This window comes from Mesoplodon bidens (assembly GCF_964165515.1).
Source record: "Mesoplodon bidens genome assembly, chromosome: 5".
NCBI lineage: Eukaryota > Metazoa > Chordata > Mammalia > Artiodactyla > Ziphiidae > Mesoplodon > Mesoplodon bidens.
In genome coordinates this window covers 102,728,110-102,744,507 of record NC_138161.1, presented here as the reverse complement: position 1 = coordinate 102,744,507, position 16,398 = coordinate 102,728,110, and the positions used below count along the sequence as shown (strand labels likewise).

Below are 16,398 nucleotides of genomic sequence, written 5' to 3'. Positions count from 1 at the left end.
CGCCTCCTCAGGATTTGTATGTAAACAATTTGGCTGTTCCCTTGGGACATCATTCCTTTAAGGGTTTTAGGCTTTTGAAATCAACCTTCTTTTCATTCTGCTTTCTGCCCTACTGCAGCCCTTCCCTGAGGTGTTGGATGAACAACAGCTTCATCATTTGAATCCCAGCAAGAGCAAAATGAAGAAAATAAACCAGTCAGTATCTCAAAGATGCTGCCCTGCCATGTAAGTAAGCATTCCTTTTCCTGGAGTGTTGAAAAGAGAGGCTAAGAGGCCAGAGGAGCTTGTGGGGGAGGATTTGGGGGTTTGGAATTCCAGTTGTGTCCTCTTTGGAGACAAGAATTGACAATGAGCAAGTAAGAAAAAAGGGACAAGCTTTTTAAAAAACATTTATTTTAAAAATTTACATAATCTTTGGGTAATTCAGAATTAGCTTAGTCATGATTCAGAAGTTTCTGAGATTGATGTCTCAACTCCAAACCAATATCCATAGCTTATCTGATTGATGGAAGGATTTGAGGACCTCATGATATAGAATGAACAGATGGCTACTGAAGAACACAGAACACCTTAGAGACAGTGGCTTTCCTACAGGACTCAGTCATAATTTTTAAATTACCTATCACAAATATTAAACATCTTATCAGACTAATGATAATATCCACACCTTATTTGCATTCTACCAGTTTCCATGTAGAGAAAGCACAGAATGAAATTAATTTGATCCTTTAATAATAACAATTAAAAGCTAGCATCTACCCAGTGTAGTCTTAGTGTCCACACCAACATCTCTCTCCTGATGATGGAATACCACCTTCCTCTGCACTCAGTCCTCATGATTCAAAGCTTGTGAGGAATTGTTGGGCCCAGAGACATGGAAAAGACTCATGTTACACAGCAGCCCGTGGCCCAAGTGCTCCGCCCGTCCCCGAGCAGATCGGGCCTGAGCTGCCGGCAGGGAGGAGGAGAGGCACGTTCTGCACCCTCCACTCCCTCGTATGGTTTCCAGGGTGTTCTAAGCAGGGTAGGTGTAGTCTCCCAATAGGACATTAACTTCCCTCAGGACAAGGCCCCCTCTCTGGCCTACAGAGCAGGGTCCTGCCCAGATGTGAGCACAGAGCAGGTCCTTAGTAAAGGAAGGGAGGAATCCAGCATGTACTGAGCACCTGCAATATGCCAGGTAACCCCCACAGCACCTGTGAAGCAGGCTTATCACCCATTTTACAGATGTGGAAACAGGCTCAGAGAGGAGAATTTGCCCATGGTGGCATAGCGAGTAATAGGGGAACATCACTTTGAAAACCCAGGGCTTCTCACTCCAGAGCTCTTTCTACTGCCTACTCAAGCCAATGGTTTGGCAGCACATGAGGACTCCAGCTCCAAAACAGCTGGTCTGGAGCTCAAACATTCGAGGCCCTTGAGCACACAGGGCTAGCTTTGGGAGTCCAGAAGCCTGGTCCAGTCCAGTGTGGCTCCCCATCAGGGGAGGGGACTTAGCACAATGGTCCAGGGAGTGTGTAGACAGACCACAGTGGGTAGGCCTCTGCCTGAAGACTCTGGTTTTGCTCCCTTGCAGGGAGGGGTGGAGGATACAGCAATCTGATACACCTGGTGAGAATCAGTCATGATCTCCAAGGTTCTGACCTCTGAGAGCTACTATAAGTCCTAGAAAACCACATTCCCAGTCCCTGAGAGACCTTTCACAAAAGGCCCATGAAGGTCAAAAAGAATGGGTGAGGATATTTTAAAGTGGAAAATGCTTAAAAGTAATTTTGGAGGAGGAAGACTAAAGGGAAAAACAAGATTGCAGGAGGAGGTTTGGGGGTAGGCATCAAACAGGAAGACTTGGATATGGTGTGCACACCCAGCTGGTAGGCTAGGCTCAGACCAGGCGAGCCTGGGGAAATCAGGTTTTTGGCATCTGGCTTGCCTGGCATCTGTCATGGGGCTGCACTTGCTGCCTCAGACATGAGGGAGGGGGCTTCCTCAAAAAATAACTTGAACCTGTAAATTCAGGCAGATCTTAGAGAATGAATATGGGTAATAAAGGCAGAAAGGAAAACACATCTCAGATGACTCAGGCAGGATCTGCTTGACATGTTTTTCCTCTTCTAAAATCCACTCCACAGCCCCCAGCTCCATGAAGCCCTCTATGACCCACTGACACAGGAAGTGTGTGGCCCCTCCTGGTGCAAAGATAGCACAGCAAGCCCACCACCCTACAAGCCCACAGGGCACCGAGCACACTGAATCCATTCTGTCACTCGCACTGAGCTGTAAGCAACTTGAGGATGGAGACTGTACCTTTTTTTCTGTACTCTCATCTCCTCACATATGGAGAGGGCTGTGGGTTCATCAAGACCCTTTGCTCACCAGCACCAAGGCCAAGGGCCGCCAAACCAGCCGGAGTGATAGGAACACTGCCTCTCCCAGGGCATGGACCTTAGGAGCAGCTTAGTTCTAGAGGAACTGACTGTGTTTCCTATGCCTTGTGACACTTATTTGCCCCTCAGAGGCACCTTGTAATGGGCACAATCATAATATGGGAGAGTTTGTTTAAAACATGAAATCAGTGTCTAGGTGTAGATTTCAAGCGTGACAGAGCATTGGTTTGCAAGAATAACGTCATTCCAGTGGGAAAGCAGCCCAGCTTTGGCAGCCCCGCTGGGAAAGGTGGATCTTGCATTTACCTGTGCAGGAGAGGGGCAGAGAAGACTCTGACTGGAAGGAATCCTAGGCATGTGTACATGAGTGTGGTGGGAAGCTCTCGATTCACACACCCCCATGACAAAAGGGCAGGCTGGGCCTGAGTCCCTACCCTTGGATTCCTGAAGGTTCTTGCTGCCTGGAGTGCAGGCAGTGATCATTCAGGAACAGCCTTCCTGGGCCCAGGGTGGCCAGGAGACCAGCTGTAAAATGCCCGATGGAGAAGGGTGAGGGGGCCTGGCCAGGCAGCTTATGCTCCGCAGTGAATGCTCTGGAAGCCAGGTAATGTGGCTTTTCCAAGCAGGTAAATGTCGTCGTCCGTGCCCTGGTTGAGGTGCTTCACCATGTTCTTCTCAAAGAGGAGTGGGTGGTAGGCGCCCATCGTGCAAGCGCTGTCGAAGAACTTCTGGTAGTAGTAGCACACGTCAGTCTTGCGCTTGGATGGGAGAAACTCGTAAATATCCACCTGGTCACACAATGTCATCATGATGATGATGCCTGGAGAGGCAAGCAGAGGTGAGTCCTGCCCAACAACCCACCCCAGCTCCCCAGAGGGCTGCCCAGGGAGCCCAGCAGCTTACGCCCCCAAATCTGGGGAAGGTGTCTGTCTGGAGTTTCTGAATGTGATTCCCAGTCTGAGTTGTTCTGGGAAGCCAGTCCAGCAGGCTGTTCCTCTGGGTGCAGGGCCCTATGCACTTTCGTAGGGTTCATGCTGCCCTGCTCAGCACCCAGGTCAGGGCCTGGTGCACAGCAGGTCCTCCCTAAAAGCTGATGGGTTGAAGTGCTCCATCATCAGTCAATGAACTTATCACTGTCCATAAGCTATATGAAGAGAGAGGACAACATGACTGAGGAGACAGAACCATTCCATGCAGATATTACTTTCTAGCATCTCTGTATCTTGGATCAGCCTCTTAGATGGTAATTTGGGAGGTGTTTCTTATATCCGTACCTGGAGAAACAGCGTGGAGAGGGAAGGCTTCGTGCCTCAGGTGGGAGGAGGGACAGTTGGTACATGAGCATGCCATGGTCTGTACTGATGTGCTCTGCTCAGTCAGGCAGGAGACAAGAGCCAAGAGGGTGTGGCCAGGTTGTGCTCTCAGGGAAGGTTACAGAACACTCAGGGTGCAGACCCAGCAAGAGGTGGGAGACGCCTGCCACCACCCACGCTTGTCCCCACCTGGCTTGGTCATCTCCTGCCAGACACGTCCTGCTTGGGGCCTCAGGTTCTTCATCTGCCCCAAGGGGGTGATTTACCCACTCTTGCTACCACATAGGCTATCGTTAGGATGCAATAACATCATGGCTCTAGACTGCTTTTGTCAACCATAAATATAGGGAATCTTTATGATGAACAGTCCTCACTAACAGCAAAACTGTAAACTGCTAGCAGCAACTCTGTTCTAGAAGAATCAGACATGGGAAAAGCCCCACCTCTGCCCTCTGGCTGCCTCCTGGTTCAATGGGGGAGAAAAGACACCTCTGCAACTAACTGATGAAGGCACAGCAGAAGTGCTTCTAGAGATGATGGGAGGGAGCCCTCTATGAGAGAAGGGTCCTGGTGCACCTCCTGGAGCACTGGTATGGGGCCTGGCAGGGGCTCTGGCCATGAGGGGTGGGCAAGGGGGAAAGCCTGGTGGTGGCGGGAATAGCATGGACAAAGGCAGGCAGTAGGGCAATGAGAAAGTGTCCCAGAAAGCTCTCCATCTACTTCTGCTCAAAAGGGTCCAGGGAGAGCCCCCTAATGCACCCATTCAAAAGTGGAAGAGAAAGGTATGAAGACGATGGGATGCTGAAAGCGCCTCCATCTCTTTCTATCAGGAAATGCCTCTGATAGTAAACATTTATTTCGTTCGTTTGCCCAAGGAACATTTAGCTCAGGGCTATCCTGTGCCAGACACACAAGGATGAGGCAAACGCAGTCCCCGCCCTGAGGGACTTTGCAGTCCAGTATGGCAGGTGGGCGGGCAGGGACCCTGAGATGGGCAGGAGGTGGGGAGTTGTAGGCAGCCCTGGAGGCTGTAGAAAGTGCCCATGGTCCAGCTGAACTCAAAGTGAAAGGGAGGGAAGGGCAGACGGGCCATCAGGGTGGAGAGGTATGGAGTAGGTCCAAGAAGAAAGTCTGTAGCCAGCATGCAGGGCCCCCAGCACTCTGACCCCAGCCCACCCCCATGTCAGCACCCACAGCTCCATTCGTGGCCCCCAAACCCGGCTAAGCCTCACCACTCAGGCTTCTCTCAGGGCCATGACTAGGGTGGTCACCAGGGTGAACAGATTTTTGAAATTCTGAATAAAATATTATTGACTCTTCCTTTTTCCACAGATTCTAATATGGCTCAGGACAATAATGACATTATTACTGATCCTGCCTTTTTATCTAAAATTTTGATATTTTGTCTATCAATCATAAAATTTTGCATTAATTGTGATTTTTTTTTTTTTTTTTTTTGCAGTATGCGGGCCTCTCACTGCTGTGGCCTCTCCCGCTGCACAGCACAGGCTCCGGAGGCACAGGCTTAGCGGCCATGGCTCACGGGCCCAGCTGCTCCGCAGCATGTGGGATCTTCCCTGACTGAGGCATGAACCCGTGTCCACTGCATCGGCGGGTGGACTCTCAAACACTGCGCCACCAGGGAAGCCCGTGATTGTTTTAAAAAGATTCTGTATTAAGATATCATTTGTTTCTGAATTTTTTGGCACCTCCTGAAGCAAGTGCTTCGCTGGCCTCATCCAACTCTCAGCCCCGCTCCTCCCGTTTTCTTGCCTCCTCTTGTCTGTGCTTCCCATTTCTCCATCTCCACCTGCCAAATCCTCCCCTCTCCCAGGCCTGGGCCAAGTTCTCAAAGTTCTCAGACTGTCCCTCTGGAAGGGGTCCTCTCTCCTATGGCAACGGGCTGGTCACTTTTTCCTGGCACAAATTGAACATTGCCGCAGACACCTGACTGAACTCTCCCACTGGACACGCTGAAATTAAGGAGGCGGTATCTATCTTATCAACCTCTGTGTCTTAGCTGGAATTTGCCTCAGTGTACAAACACAGCCAAAACCTAGCAACTGTGTGGTGAATGAACAAATGAATGAACGAATGAGACCCCAGTAGAAGGCTAATCTGTTCTAGAATCAAGCACAAGAGGTCTTTCCCCAGACATGGACTCACCGAGCATCCCAGAAGATGGGGGGTTTGGCTGAATCTGCTCGGGGGAGATTTCTTGAATGACGTCCCACAGCTCCCAAGGCATCTGGGGCTTGAGGATGTAAAAGGGCTGATCAGGATGAAGCTTACGATAACTCTTGAAGTTATCGAAGAAACTGTAGTCGGGATTCTTGTACCACTGAAAAAGAAGGAAGAGGTCTTCTCAAGGAGAGCAACATGCCAATGCCACTGCTGCCCCCAGGGGGTTATCCTCGTCTGAGGACTTGAGGGGAGGTGGGGAAGGACCAAGGCAGACTCCTGAGGCACAGCCCCTTCATCAAAACAATTCCAGACTTCAAGCTCTCACTTGATAGTGGGGGACCCAGCACACAGCCTGTGCTCACCAAGCTTTGAGTTTGTTGACCCTGGAATGGCTTCAGACTTCAGGATCATAGAATCTGGGAAGGATATCAGAGCTGAGAGGGCCTCTTGGCCCTAACCCCACCTCTCTTTTTTAAAGGGGTGAAAACTGGGGCACAGCTTGCCACATCTGTGGATTCACAGTCCTTGACCTGACCCAGGCAAATTTCAGTTCTAAGTGAGATCAATACAAAACTGGAAACTGAGGTAGTGAGAGGACGGTGCCAGGGATACCAGAGCCCCTCAGCTATTGGTGTGTCCAGCATAAGAATTAAGTGTCCCAGGAACAATGCTCTCTGTCCCTCCTCCCTAAAGCCTTTCTCCTGTGGCCACTGCAGCCCATATCAGGGAGAGGCCAACTGACGTGTGTAACAGTGAGAGGGCCATTCTGGAGAAGCTAGACTCCAGCAGGACTCAGACTCTTTCTCCTTCCCTGGAAAAGCTGATGTTGCAGATCTGGGCCCTCTGCTTAGCAAATCAAGTCCCAGGGCAGGTGACCCCCCCGACATGCACACGTATTCTGTTTTCCTCCTCTGTAAAATGGGAATAACCATGCTGCTGTCTATCTAATTCTTTAGCTATGAGACTGAAATGAGAAGCATATGGAAATTGGAAGTGTGGGAAGAGTGTGGTAATATTACGTATAGAAGTGATGGTAACCACTGTCTATTCCTGCTGGTGCCCGTCAGGAGTGATTGTATTATGTGAACACAATCCACCCCAGATGGTGGGAAATCCAGCCACTGTTACACCTAGTACAGACCATAATTGGGAGACAAACACATGGTAGTGCAGGGTGGGCATGGAGAGCACTGGTATAGGACAGGAATCCTTCTGAACCGCTAGTCCAGAAGTGGGGTGCCCTAAAATGGAAATAGCCAGCCCTCAGTGTGGTCCAGGTCAGCTGTGACTTTAAAACCCAGGACCTCGGGGAAATCTATAGACGAACAGGTGACTCAATCCCAATTTCCCATGGACACCCACTTACCTTTGGGATATCTGAATGGTAAACAGATGGGTCCCATACAATTAGGATTCCTTCATTGTACAAACTGTCTTTGAGGAAGCGCCCATCTGTGGTGACCAACTGCAGGAAGAAACAGACAAGCTGTCACCTGGACATTTACATGTGAATGTTGGCTTGTAGCAATACCTGACACATCGTAAGTATGACCTGAGGCCCCAGAGCCCCATGAAGCTTCTGAGTTTTGGTGCAGCACTTAACTTGAGTAAGAAGAAGGCAAAGATGCCAGCCAGAACTGTGTGGACCTGAAAGGACATTTTGTCATAATTCATCAGCCATAGAGCAGAAAGGGTTCCACTCAGACTTTTGAGGTTGTTGGAGCCAACGGTACAGTGAAAATGGCTCTGGGTATAGTCCCCTGCAGTCATACCTTATATGGGGGTCAGGGTGGCGAAGCTTAAAGTCAGAATCTCATATAACCAAAATGATCTCTGAAAAGCCCTTCAGTCACCTATAAAGTCCAGCATGTAGTTATTACAAAGCATGATGGAGACAGACACAGGACATCTCAGAATCTAATACAGGCCATGGTTTCTGCAGCACTGGACCAGATGCCAGTATCTGTGGTTGAGCACCAAATGAAGTAGTTGGCGCGTGTGGAGAGACCATGGCACAAGCAAAAACATATGCTTAAACGTGAGAATCTCACCAGGCTGGGGCAATGCTCACGTGCACCGTGCTGGGGAACCAGCCACTGCTCCACTCCTCCCCACACACCCAGGCTCCCCTGCTCTCAGCCTGGCCTGGGCAAAATGTGACTGTGATAAGACTCCATGGGATGGATCAGTTTTGCAAAATCCATTAATGGCCTTTTAAAAAAGCAGAAACTATTGATAAACCATTAGCCAGACTCATCAAGAAAAAAAGAGAGAAGACTCAAAAGAACTAGAAATGAAAAAGAAGTAACAACTGACACTGCAGAAACACAAAAGATCACGAGAGATTACTACAAGCAACTCGATGCCAATAAAATGGACAAACTGGAAGAAATGGATAAATACTTAGAAAAGCACAACCTGCCAAGACTGAATCAGGAAGAAATAGAAAATATGAACAGACCAATCACAAGCACTGAAATTGAAACTGTGATTAAAAATCTTCCAACAAACAAAAGCCCAGGACCAGATGGCTTCACAGGCAAATTCTATCAAACATTTAGAGAAGAGCTAACACCTGTCCTTCTCAAACTCTTCCAAAATATAGCAGAGGGAGGAACACTCCCAAACTCATTCTGCAAGGCCACCATCACGCTGATACCAAAACCAGACAAGGATGTCACAAAGAAAACTACAGGCCAATATCACTGATGAACATAGATGCAAAAATCCTCAACAAAATACCAGCAAACAGAATCCAACAGCACATTAAAAGGATCATACACCAAGATCAAGTGGGGTTTATTCCAGGAATGCAAGGATTCTTCAATATATGCAAATCAGTCAACATGATACACCATATTAACAAATTGAAGGAGAAAAACCATATGATCATCTCAATAGATGCAGAGAAAGCTTTCGACAAAATTCAACACACATTTATGATGAAAACCCTGCAGAAAGTAGGCATAGGGGGAACCTTCCTCAACATAATAAAGGCCATATATGACAAACCCTCAGCCAACATCGTCCTCAATGGCGAAAAACTGAAACCATTTCCAATAAGATCAGGAAGAAGACAAGGTTGCCCACTCTCGCCACTCTATTCAACATAGTTTTGGAAGTTTTAGCCACAGCCATCAGAGAAGAAAAGGAAATAAAAAGAATCCAAATCGGAAAAGAAGTAAAGCTGTCACTGTTTGCAGATGACATGATACTATACATAGAGCATCCTAAAGATGCTACCAGAAAACTACTAGAGCTCATCAATGAATTTGGTAAAGTAGCAGGATACAAAATTAATGCACAGAAATCTCTGGCATTCCTGTACACTAATGATGAAAAATCTGAAAGTGAAATCAAGGAAACACTCCCATTTACAATTGCAACAAAAGGAATAAAATATCTAGGAATAAACCTACCTAAGGAGACAAAAGACCTATATGCAGAAAATTATAAGACACCGATGAAAGAACTTAAAGATGATACAAATAGATGGAGAGATATACCATGTTCTTGGATTGAAAGAATCAATATTGTGAAAATGATTCTACTGCTGAAAGCAATCTACAGATTTAATGCAATCCCTATCAAACTACCACTGGCATATTTCACAGAACTAGAACAAAAAATTTCACAATTTGTATGGAAACAAAAATGACCCCGAATAGCCAAAGCAATCTTGTGAACAAAAAACGGAGCTGGAAGAATCAGGCTCCCTGACTTCAGACTATACTACAAAGGTACAGTAATCAAGACAGTATGGTACTGGCACAAAAACAGAAAGACCAATGGAACAGGATAGAAAGCCAAGAGATAAACCCACTCACATATGCTCACCTTATCTTTGATAAAGGAGGCAGGAATGTACAGTGGAGAAAGGACAGCCTCTTCAACAAGTGGTGCTGGGAAAACTGGACAGGTATACGTAAAAGTACAAGACTAGATCACTCCCTAACACCATACACAAAAATAAGATCAAAATGGATTAAAGACGTAAATGTAAGGCCAGAAACTATCAAACTCTTAGAGGAAAACATAGAACACTCTATGACATAAATCACAGCAAGATCCGTTTTGACCCACCTCCCAGAGAAATGGAAATAAAAACAAAAATAAATGGGACCTAATGAAACTTCAAAGGTTTTGCACAGCAAAGGAGACCATACACAAGACCAAAAGACAACCCTCAGCATGGGATAAACTATTTGCAAATAAAGCAACTGACAAAGGATTAATCTCCAAAATCTATAAGCAGCTCATGCAGATCAATAGCAAAAAAACAACCCAATCCAAAAATGGGCACAAGACCTAGACATTTCTCCAAAGAAGATTACAGAGTGCCAACAAACACATGCAAGAATGCTCAACATCATTAAACATTAGAGAAATGCAAATCAAAACTACAATGAGATATCATCTTACACCAGTCAGAATGGCCATCATCAAAAAATCTAAAAACAATAAATGCTGGAGAGGGTGTGGAAAAAAGGGAACACTCTGGCACTGCTGGTGGGAATGTGAATTGGTACAGCCACTATGGAGAACAGTATGGAGGTTCCCTAAAAAACAACAAATAGAACTACCATATGACACAGCAATCCCACTACTAGTCATATAACCTGAGAAAGCCATTATTCAAAAAGAGACATGTACCAAAATGTTCATTGCAGCTCTATTCACAATAGCCCAGAGAAGGAAACAACCTAAGTGTCCATCATTGGATGAATGGATAAAGAAGATGTGGCACATATATACAATGGAATATTACTCAGCCATAAAGAGAAATGAAACTGAGCTATTTGTAATGAGGTGGATAGACCTAGAGTCTGTCATACAGAGTGAAGTAAGTCAGAAAGAGAAAGACAAATACTGTATGCTAACACATATATGAGGAATTTTTAAAAAATGTCATGAAGAACCTAGGGGTAAAATGGAAATAAAGACACAGACCTACTTGAGAATGGACTTGAGGATATGGGGAGGGGGATGGGTAAGCTGTGACAAAGCGAAAGAGAGGCATGGACATATATACACTACCAAACGTAAGGTAGATAGATAGTGGGAAGCAGCCGCAGAGCACAGGGAGATCAGCTCCGTGCTTTGTGACCACCTGGAGGGGTGGGATGGGGAGGGTGGGAGGGAGGGAGATGCATGAGGGAAGGGATGTGGGAACAGATGTATATGTATGACTGATTCACTTTGTTATAAAGCAGAAACTAATAAAAAAAAAAAGACACAGACCTACTTGAGAATGGACTTGAGGATATGGGGAGGGGGAAGGGTAAGATGTGACAAAGCGAGAGAGAGGCTTGGACATATATACACTACAAAACGTAAGGTAGGTAGATAGTGGGAAGCACTCGCATAGCAGAGGAGATCAGCTCGGTGCTTTGTGACCGCCTGGAGGAGTGGGATAGGGAGGGTGGGAGGGAGGGAGACGCAAGAGGGAAGGGATATGGGAACAGATGTGTATGTATAACTGATTCACTTTGTTATAAAGCAGAAACTAATAAAAGAAAAGGGGATGAAAAAAGATATTCCATACAAATGGAAATCAAAAGAAAGCTGGGGTAGCAATTCTCATGTCAGACAAAATAGACTTTCAAATAAAGACTATCAGAAGAGACAAAGAAGGACACTACATAATGATCAAGGGATCGATCCAAAAAGAAGATATAACAATTGTAAATATTTATGCACCCAACATAGGAGCACCTCAATACATAAGGCAAATACTAACAGCCATAAAAGGGGAAATCGACAGTAACACACTCATAGTAGGGGACTTCAACACCCCACTTTCACCAATGGACAGATAATCCAAAATGAAAATAAATAAGGAAACACAAGCTTTAAATGATACATTAAACAATATGGACTTAATTGATATTTATAGGACATTCCATCCAAAAACAACAGAATACATATTTTTCTCAAGTGCTCATGGAACATTCTCCAGGATACATCATATCTTGGGTCACAAATCAAGCCTTGGTAAATTTAAGAGAATTGAAATTGTATCAAGTATCTTTTCCGACCACAATGCTATGAGACTAGATATCAATTACAGGAAAAGATCTGTAAAAAATACAAACACATGGAGGCTAAACAATACACTACTTAATAACAAAGTGATCACTGAAGAAATCAAATAGGAAATAAAAAAATACCTAGAAAAAAATGACAATGGAGACAAGACGACCCAAAACCTATGGGATGCAGCAAAAGCAGTTCTAAGGGGGAAGTTTATAGCAAGACAATCCCACCTTAAGAAACAGGAAACATCTCGAGTAAACAACCTGACCCTGCACCTAAAGCAATTAGAGAAAGAAGAACAAAAAAAACCCCAAAGTTAGCAGAAGGAAAGAAATCATGAAGATCAGATCAGAAATAAATGAAAAAGAAATGAAGGAAACGATAGCAAAGATCAATAAAACTAAAAGCTGGTTCTTTAAGAAGATAAAATTCATAAACCATTAGCCAGACTCATCAAGAAAAAAAGGGAGAAGAATCAAATCAATAGAATTAGAAATGAAAAAGGGGAAGTAACAATTGACACTGCAGAAATACAAAGGATCATGAGAGATTACTACAAGCAACTCGATGCCAATAAAATGGACAACCTGGAAGAAATGGACAAATTCTTAGAAATGCACAACCTGCCAAGACTGAACCAGGAAGAAATAGAAAATATGAACAGACCAATCACAAGTACTGAAATTGGAACTGTGATTTAAAATCTTCCAACAAACAAAAGCCCAGGACCAGATGGCTTCACAGGCGAATTCTATCAAACATTTAGAGAAGAGCTAACACCTATCCTTCTCAAACTCTTCCAAAATATAGCAGAGGGAGAAACACTCCCAAACTCATTCTACAAGGCCACCATCACCCGGATACCAAAACCAGAAAAAGATGTCACAAAGAAAGAAAACTACAAGCTAATATCACTGATGAACATAGATGCAAAAATCCTCAACAAAATACTAGCAAACAGAATCCGACAGCACATTAAAGGGATCACACACCATGATCAAGTGGGGTTTATTCCAGGAATGCAAGGATTCTTCAGTATACACAAATCAATCAACGTGATACACCATATTAACAAATTGAAGGAGAAAAACCATATGATCATCTCAATAGATGCAGAGAAAGCTTTCGACAAAATTCAAAACCCATTTATGATAAAAATCCTGCAGAAAGTAGGCATAGAGGGAACTTTCCTCAACATAATAAAGGCCATATATGACAAACCCTCAGCCAACATCGTCCTCAATGGTGAAAAACTGAAACCATTTCCACTAACATCAGGAACAAGACAAGGCTGCACACTCTCACCACTCTTATTCAGCATAGTTTTGGAAGTCTTAGCCACAGCCATCAGAGAAGAAAAGGAAATGAAAGGAATCCAAATTGGAAAAGAAGTAAAGCTGTCACTGTTTGCAGATGACATGATACTATACATAGAGCATCCTAAAGATGCTACCAGAAAATTAGTAGAGCTCATCAATGGATTTAGTAAAGCAGCAGGATACAAAATTAATGTACAGAAATCTCTGGCATTCCTGTACACTAATGATGAAAAATCTGAAACTGAAATCAAGGAAACACTCCCATTTACCATTGCAACAAAAGGAATAAAATATCTAGGAATAAATCTACCTAAGGAGACAAAAGACCTGTACGCAGAAAATTATAAGACACTGATGAAAGAAATTAAAGATGATACAAATAGATGGAGAGATATACCATGTTCTTGGATTGGAAGAGTCAACATTGTGAAAATGACTCTACTACCCAAAGCAATCTACAGTTTCAATGCAATCCCTATCAAACTACCACTGGCATTTTTCACAGAACTAGAACAAAAAATTTCAAAATTGGTTTGGAAAAACAACAGACCCCGAATAGCCAAAGCAATCTTGAGAACGAAAAACAGAGCTGGAGGAATCAGGCTCCCTGACTTCAGACTATACTACAAAGCTACAGTAATCAAGATAGTGTGGTACTGGCACAGAAACAGAAAGATAGATCAATGGAACAGGATAGAAAGCCCAGAGAGAAACCCACGCACATATGGTCTCCTTAACTTTGATAAAGGAGGCAGGAATGTACAGTGGAGAAAGGACAGCCTCTTCAATAAGTGGTGCCAGGAAAACTGGACAGGGACATGTAAAAGTATGAGATTAGATCACTCCCTAACACCATACACAAAAATAAGCTCAAAATGGATTAAACACCTAAATGTAAGGCCAGAAACAATCAAACTCTTAGAGGAAAACATAGGCAGAACACTCTATGACATAAATCACAGCAAGATCCGTTTTGACCCACCTCCCAGAGAAATGGAAATAAAAACAAAAATAAATGGGACCTAATGAAACTTCAAAGGTTTTGCACAGCAAAGGAGACCATACACAAGACCAAAAGACAACCCTCAGCATGGGATAAACTATTTGCAAATAAAGCAACTGACAAAGAATCTCCAAAATTTATAAGCAGCTCATGCAGCTCAATAGCAAAAAAACAAACAACCCAATCCAAAAATGGGCACAAGACCTAAATAGACAATTCTCCAAAGAAGATATACAGACTGCCAACAAACACATGAAAGAATGCTCAACATCATTTATCATTAGAGAAATGCAAATCAAAACTACAATGAGATATCATCTTCCACCAGTCAGAATGGCCATCATCAAAAAGTCTAGAAACAATAAATGCTGGAGAGGGTGTGGAAAAAAAGGAACACTCTCGCACTGCTGGTGGGAATGTGAATTGGTACAGCCACTATGGAGAACAGTATGGAGGTTCCTTAAAAAACTACAAATAGAACTACCATATGACCCAGCAATCCCACTACTAGGCATATACCCTGAGAAAACCATGATTCAAAAAGAGACATGGGGCTTCCCTGGTGGCGCAGTGGTTGAGAGTCCGCCTGCCGATGCAGGGGACACGGGTTCATGCCCCGGTCCGCGAAGATCCCACATGCCATGGAGCGGCTGGGCCCACAAGCCATGGCCGCTGAGCCTGCACGTCCGGAGCCTGTGCTCCGCAACGGGAGAGGCCACAGCAGTGAGAGGCCCGCGTACCGCAAAAAAAAAAAAAAAAAAAAAGAGACATGTACCAAATTGTTCATTGCAGCTCTATTCACAATAGCCCGGAGATGGAAACATCCTAAGTGTCCATCATCGGATGAATGGATAAAGAAGATGTGGCACATATATATAATGGAATATTACTCGGCCATGAAAAGAAACGAAATTGAGCTATTTGTAATGAGGTGGATACACCTAGAGTCTGTCATACAGAGTGAAGTAAGTCAGAAAGAGAAAGACAAATACCGTATGCTAACACATATATGAGGAATTTTTTTTAAATGTCATGAAGAACTTAGGGGTAAAACGGAAATAAAAACACAGACCTACTTGAGAATGGACTTGAGGATATGGGGAGGGGGAAGAGTAAGCTGTGAGAAAGCGAAAGAGAAGCACTGACATATATACAATACCAAACCACTATCTAGTGGGAAGCAGCCGCAGAGCACAGGGAGATCAGCTCAGTGCTTTGTTACCACCTGGAGGGGTGGGATAGGGAGGGTGGGAGGGAGGGAGACACAAGAGGGAAGGGATGTGGGAACAGATGTATATGTATGACTGATTCACTTTGTTATAAAGCAGAAACTATTAAAAAAAAGGAATAAATAAATAAGCTACAAGGACATATACTACAACATGGGGAATATAGCCAATATTTTATAATAACTATAAACAGAGTATAACTTTTAAAATTGTGAATCACTGTTGTACACTTGAAACTTGTATAATATTGTACATCAACTATACCTCAATTAAAAATAAAAAGAATCACACACACACAAAAAAATACAATATAGGTGGGACTTCCCTGATGGTGCAGTGGTTAAGAATCCGCCTACAAGTGCAGGGGACATGGGTTCAAGCCCTGGTCCGGGAAGAACCCACGTACCGTGGAGCAACTAAGCCTGTGTGCCACAACTACTGAGCCTGCGCTCTAGAGCCTATGAGCCACAACTACTGACCCTGCATGCCACAACTACTGAAACCCTTGTTCCTAGAGCCCGTGCTCCACAACAAGAAGCCACTGCAATGAGGAGCCTGTGTGCTGCGAAGAAGAGTAGCCCCCACTCACTGCAACTAGAGAAAGCTGCGTGCAGCAACAAAGACCCAACACAGCCAAAAATAAATAAATAAATTTATTTAAAAAATACAATGTAGGCATTAAAATGATGTTTATGGAGACTAATAACATGGAAATACTGATGCTTAATATTTAGCAGAATCAAGAAAAATTTTGTGGTATAATTACAACACTATAAAAACAAAATTTAAAAACCTATGTTAGAGATAAAAGTAGTCTAAAAATTCACCAAACTATTAGGAGTGGTGGTATTTGAATGGTGGGGCTGTGGATAGATTTTTATCAGTTTTCTGTAACATTAAAAAGTTACTTTAATACACACATTTATAGTA

The 16,398-nt window shown here is 44.1% G+C and overlaps 1 protein-coding gene across 7 annotated transcripts in view; it reads right to left on the bottom strand.

Moving 5' to 3' along the window:
• Positions 1–715: 715 nt before the first annotated feature.
• ST6GAL1 (ST6 beta-galactoside alpha-2,6-sialyltransferase 1) overlaps positions 716–16,398 on the bottom strand; it is a 152,087-nt gene continuing 136,404 nt past the window's right edge. For all 7 annotated transcript variants that reach the window (XM_081234329.1, XM_081234324.1, XM_081234323.1 and 4 more), the window contains 3 exons: positions 7,248–7,346; positions 5,864–6,038; positions 716–3,204 (listed from right to left, as the gene is read on the bottom strand). In XM_081234329.1, coding sequence (XP_081090455.1) covers positions 2,957–3,204; positions 5,864–6,038; positions 7,248–7,346 — 522 coding nt within the window. In that variant the 3' untranslated portion in view covers positions 716–2,956. The remainder of the gene's footprint in view (positions 3,205–5,863; positions 6,039–7,247; positions 7,347–16,398) is intronic.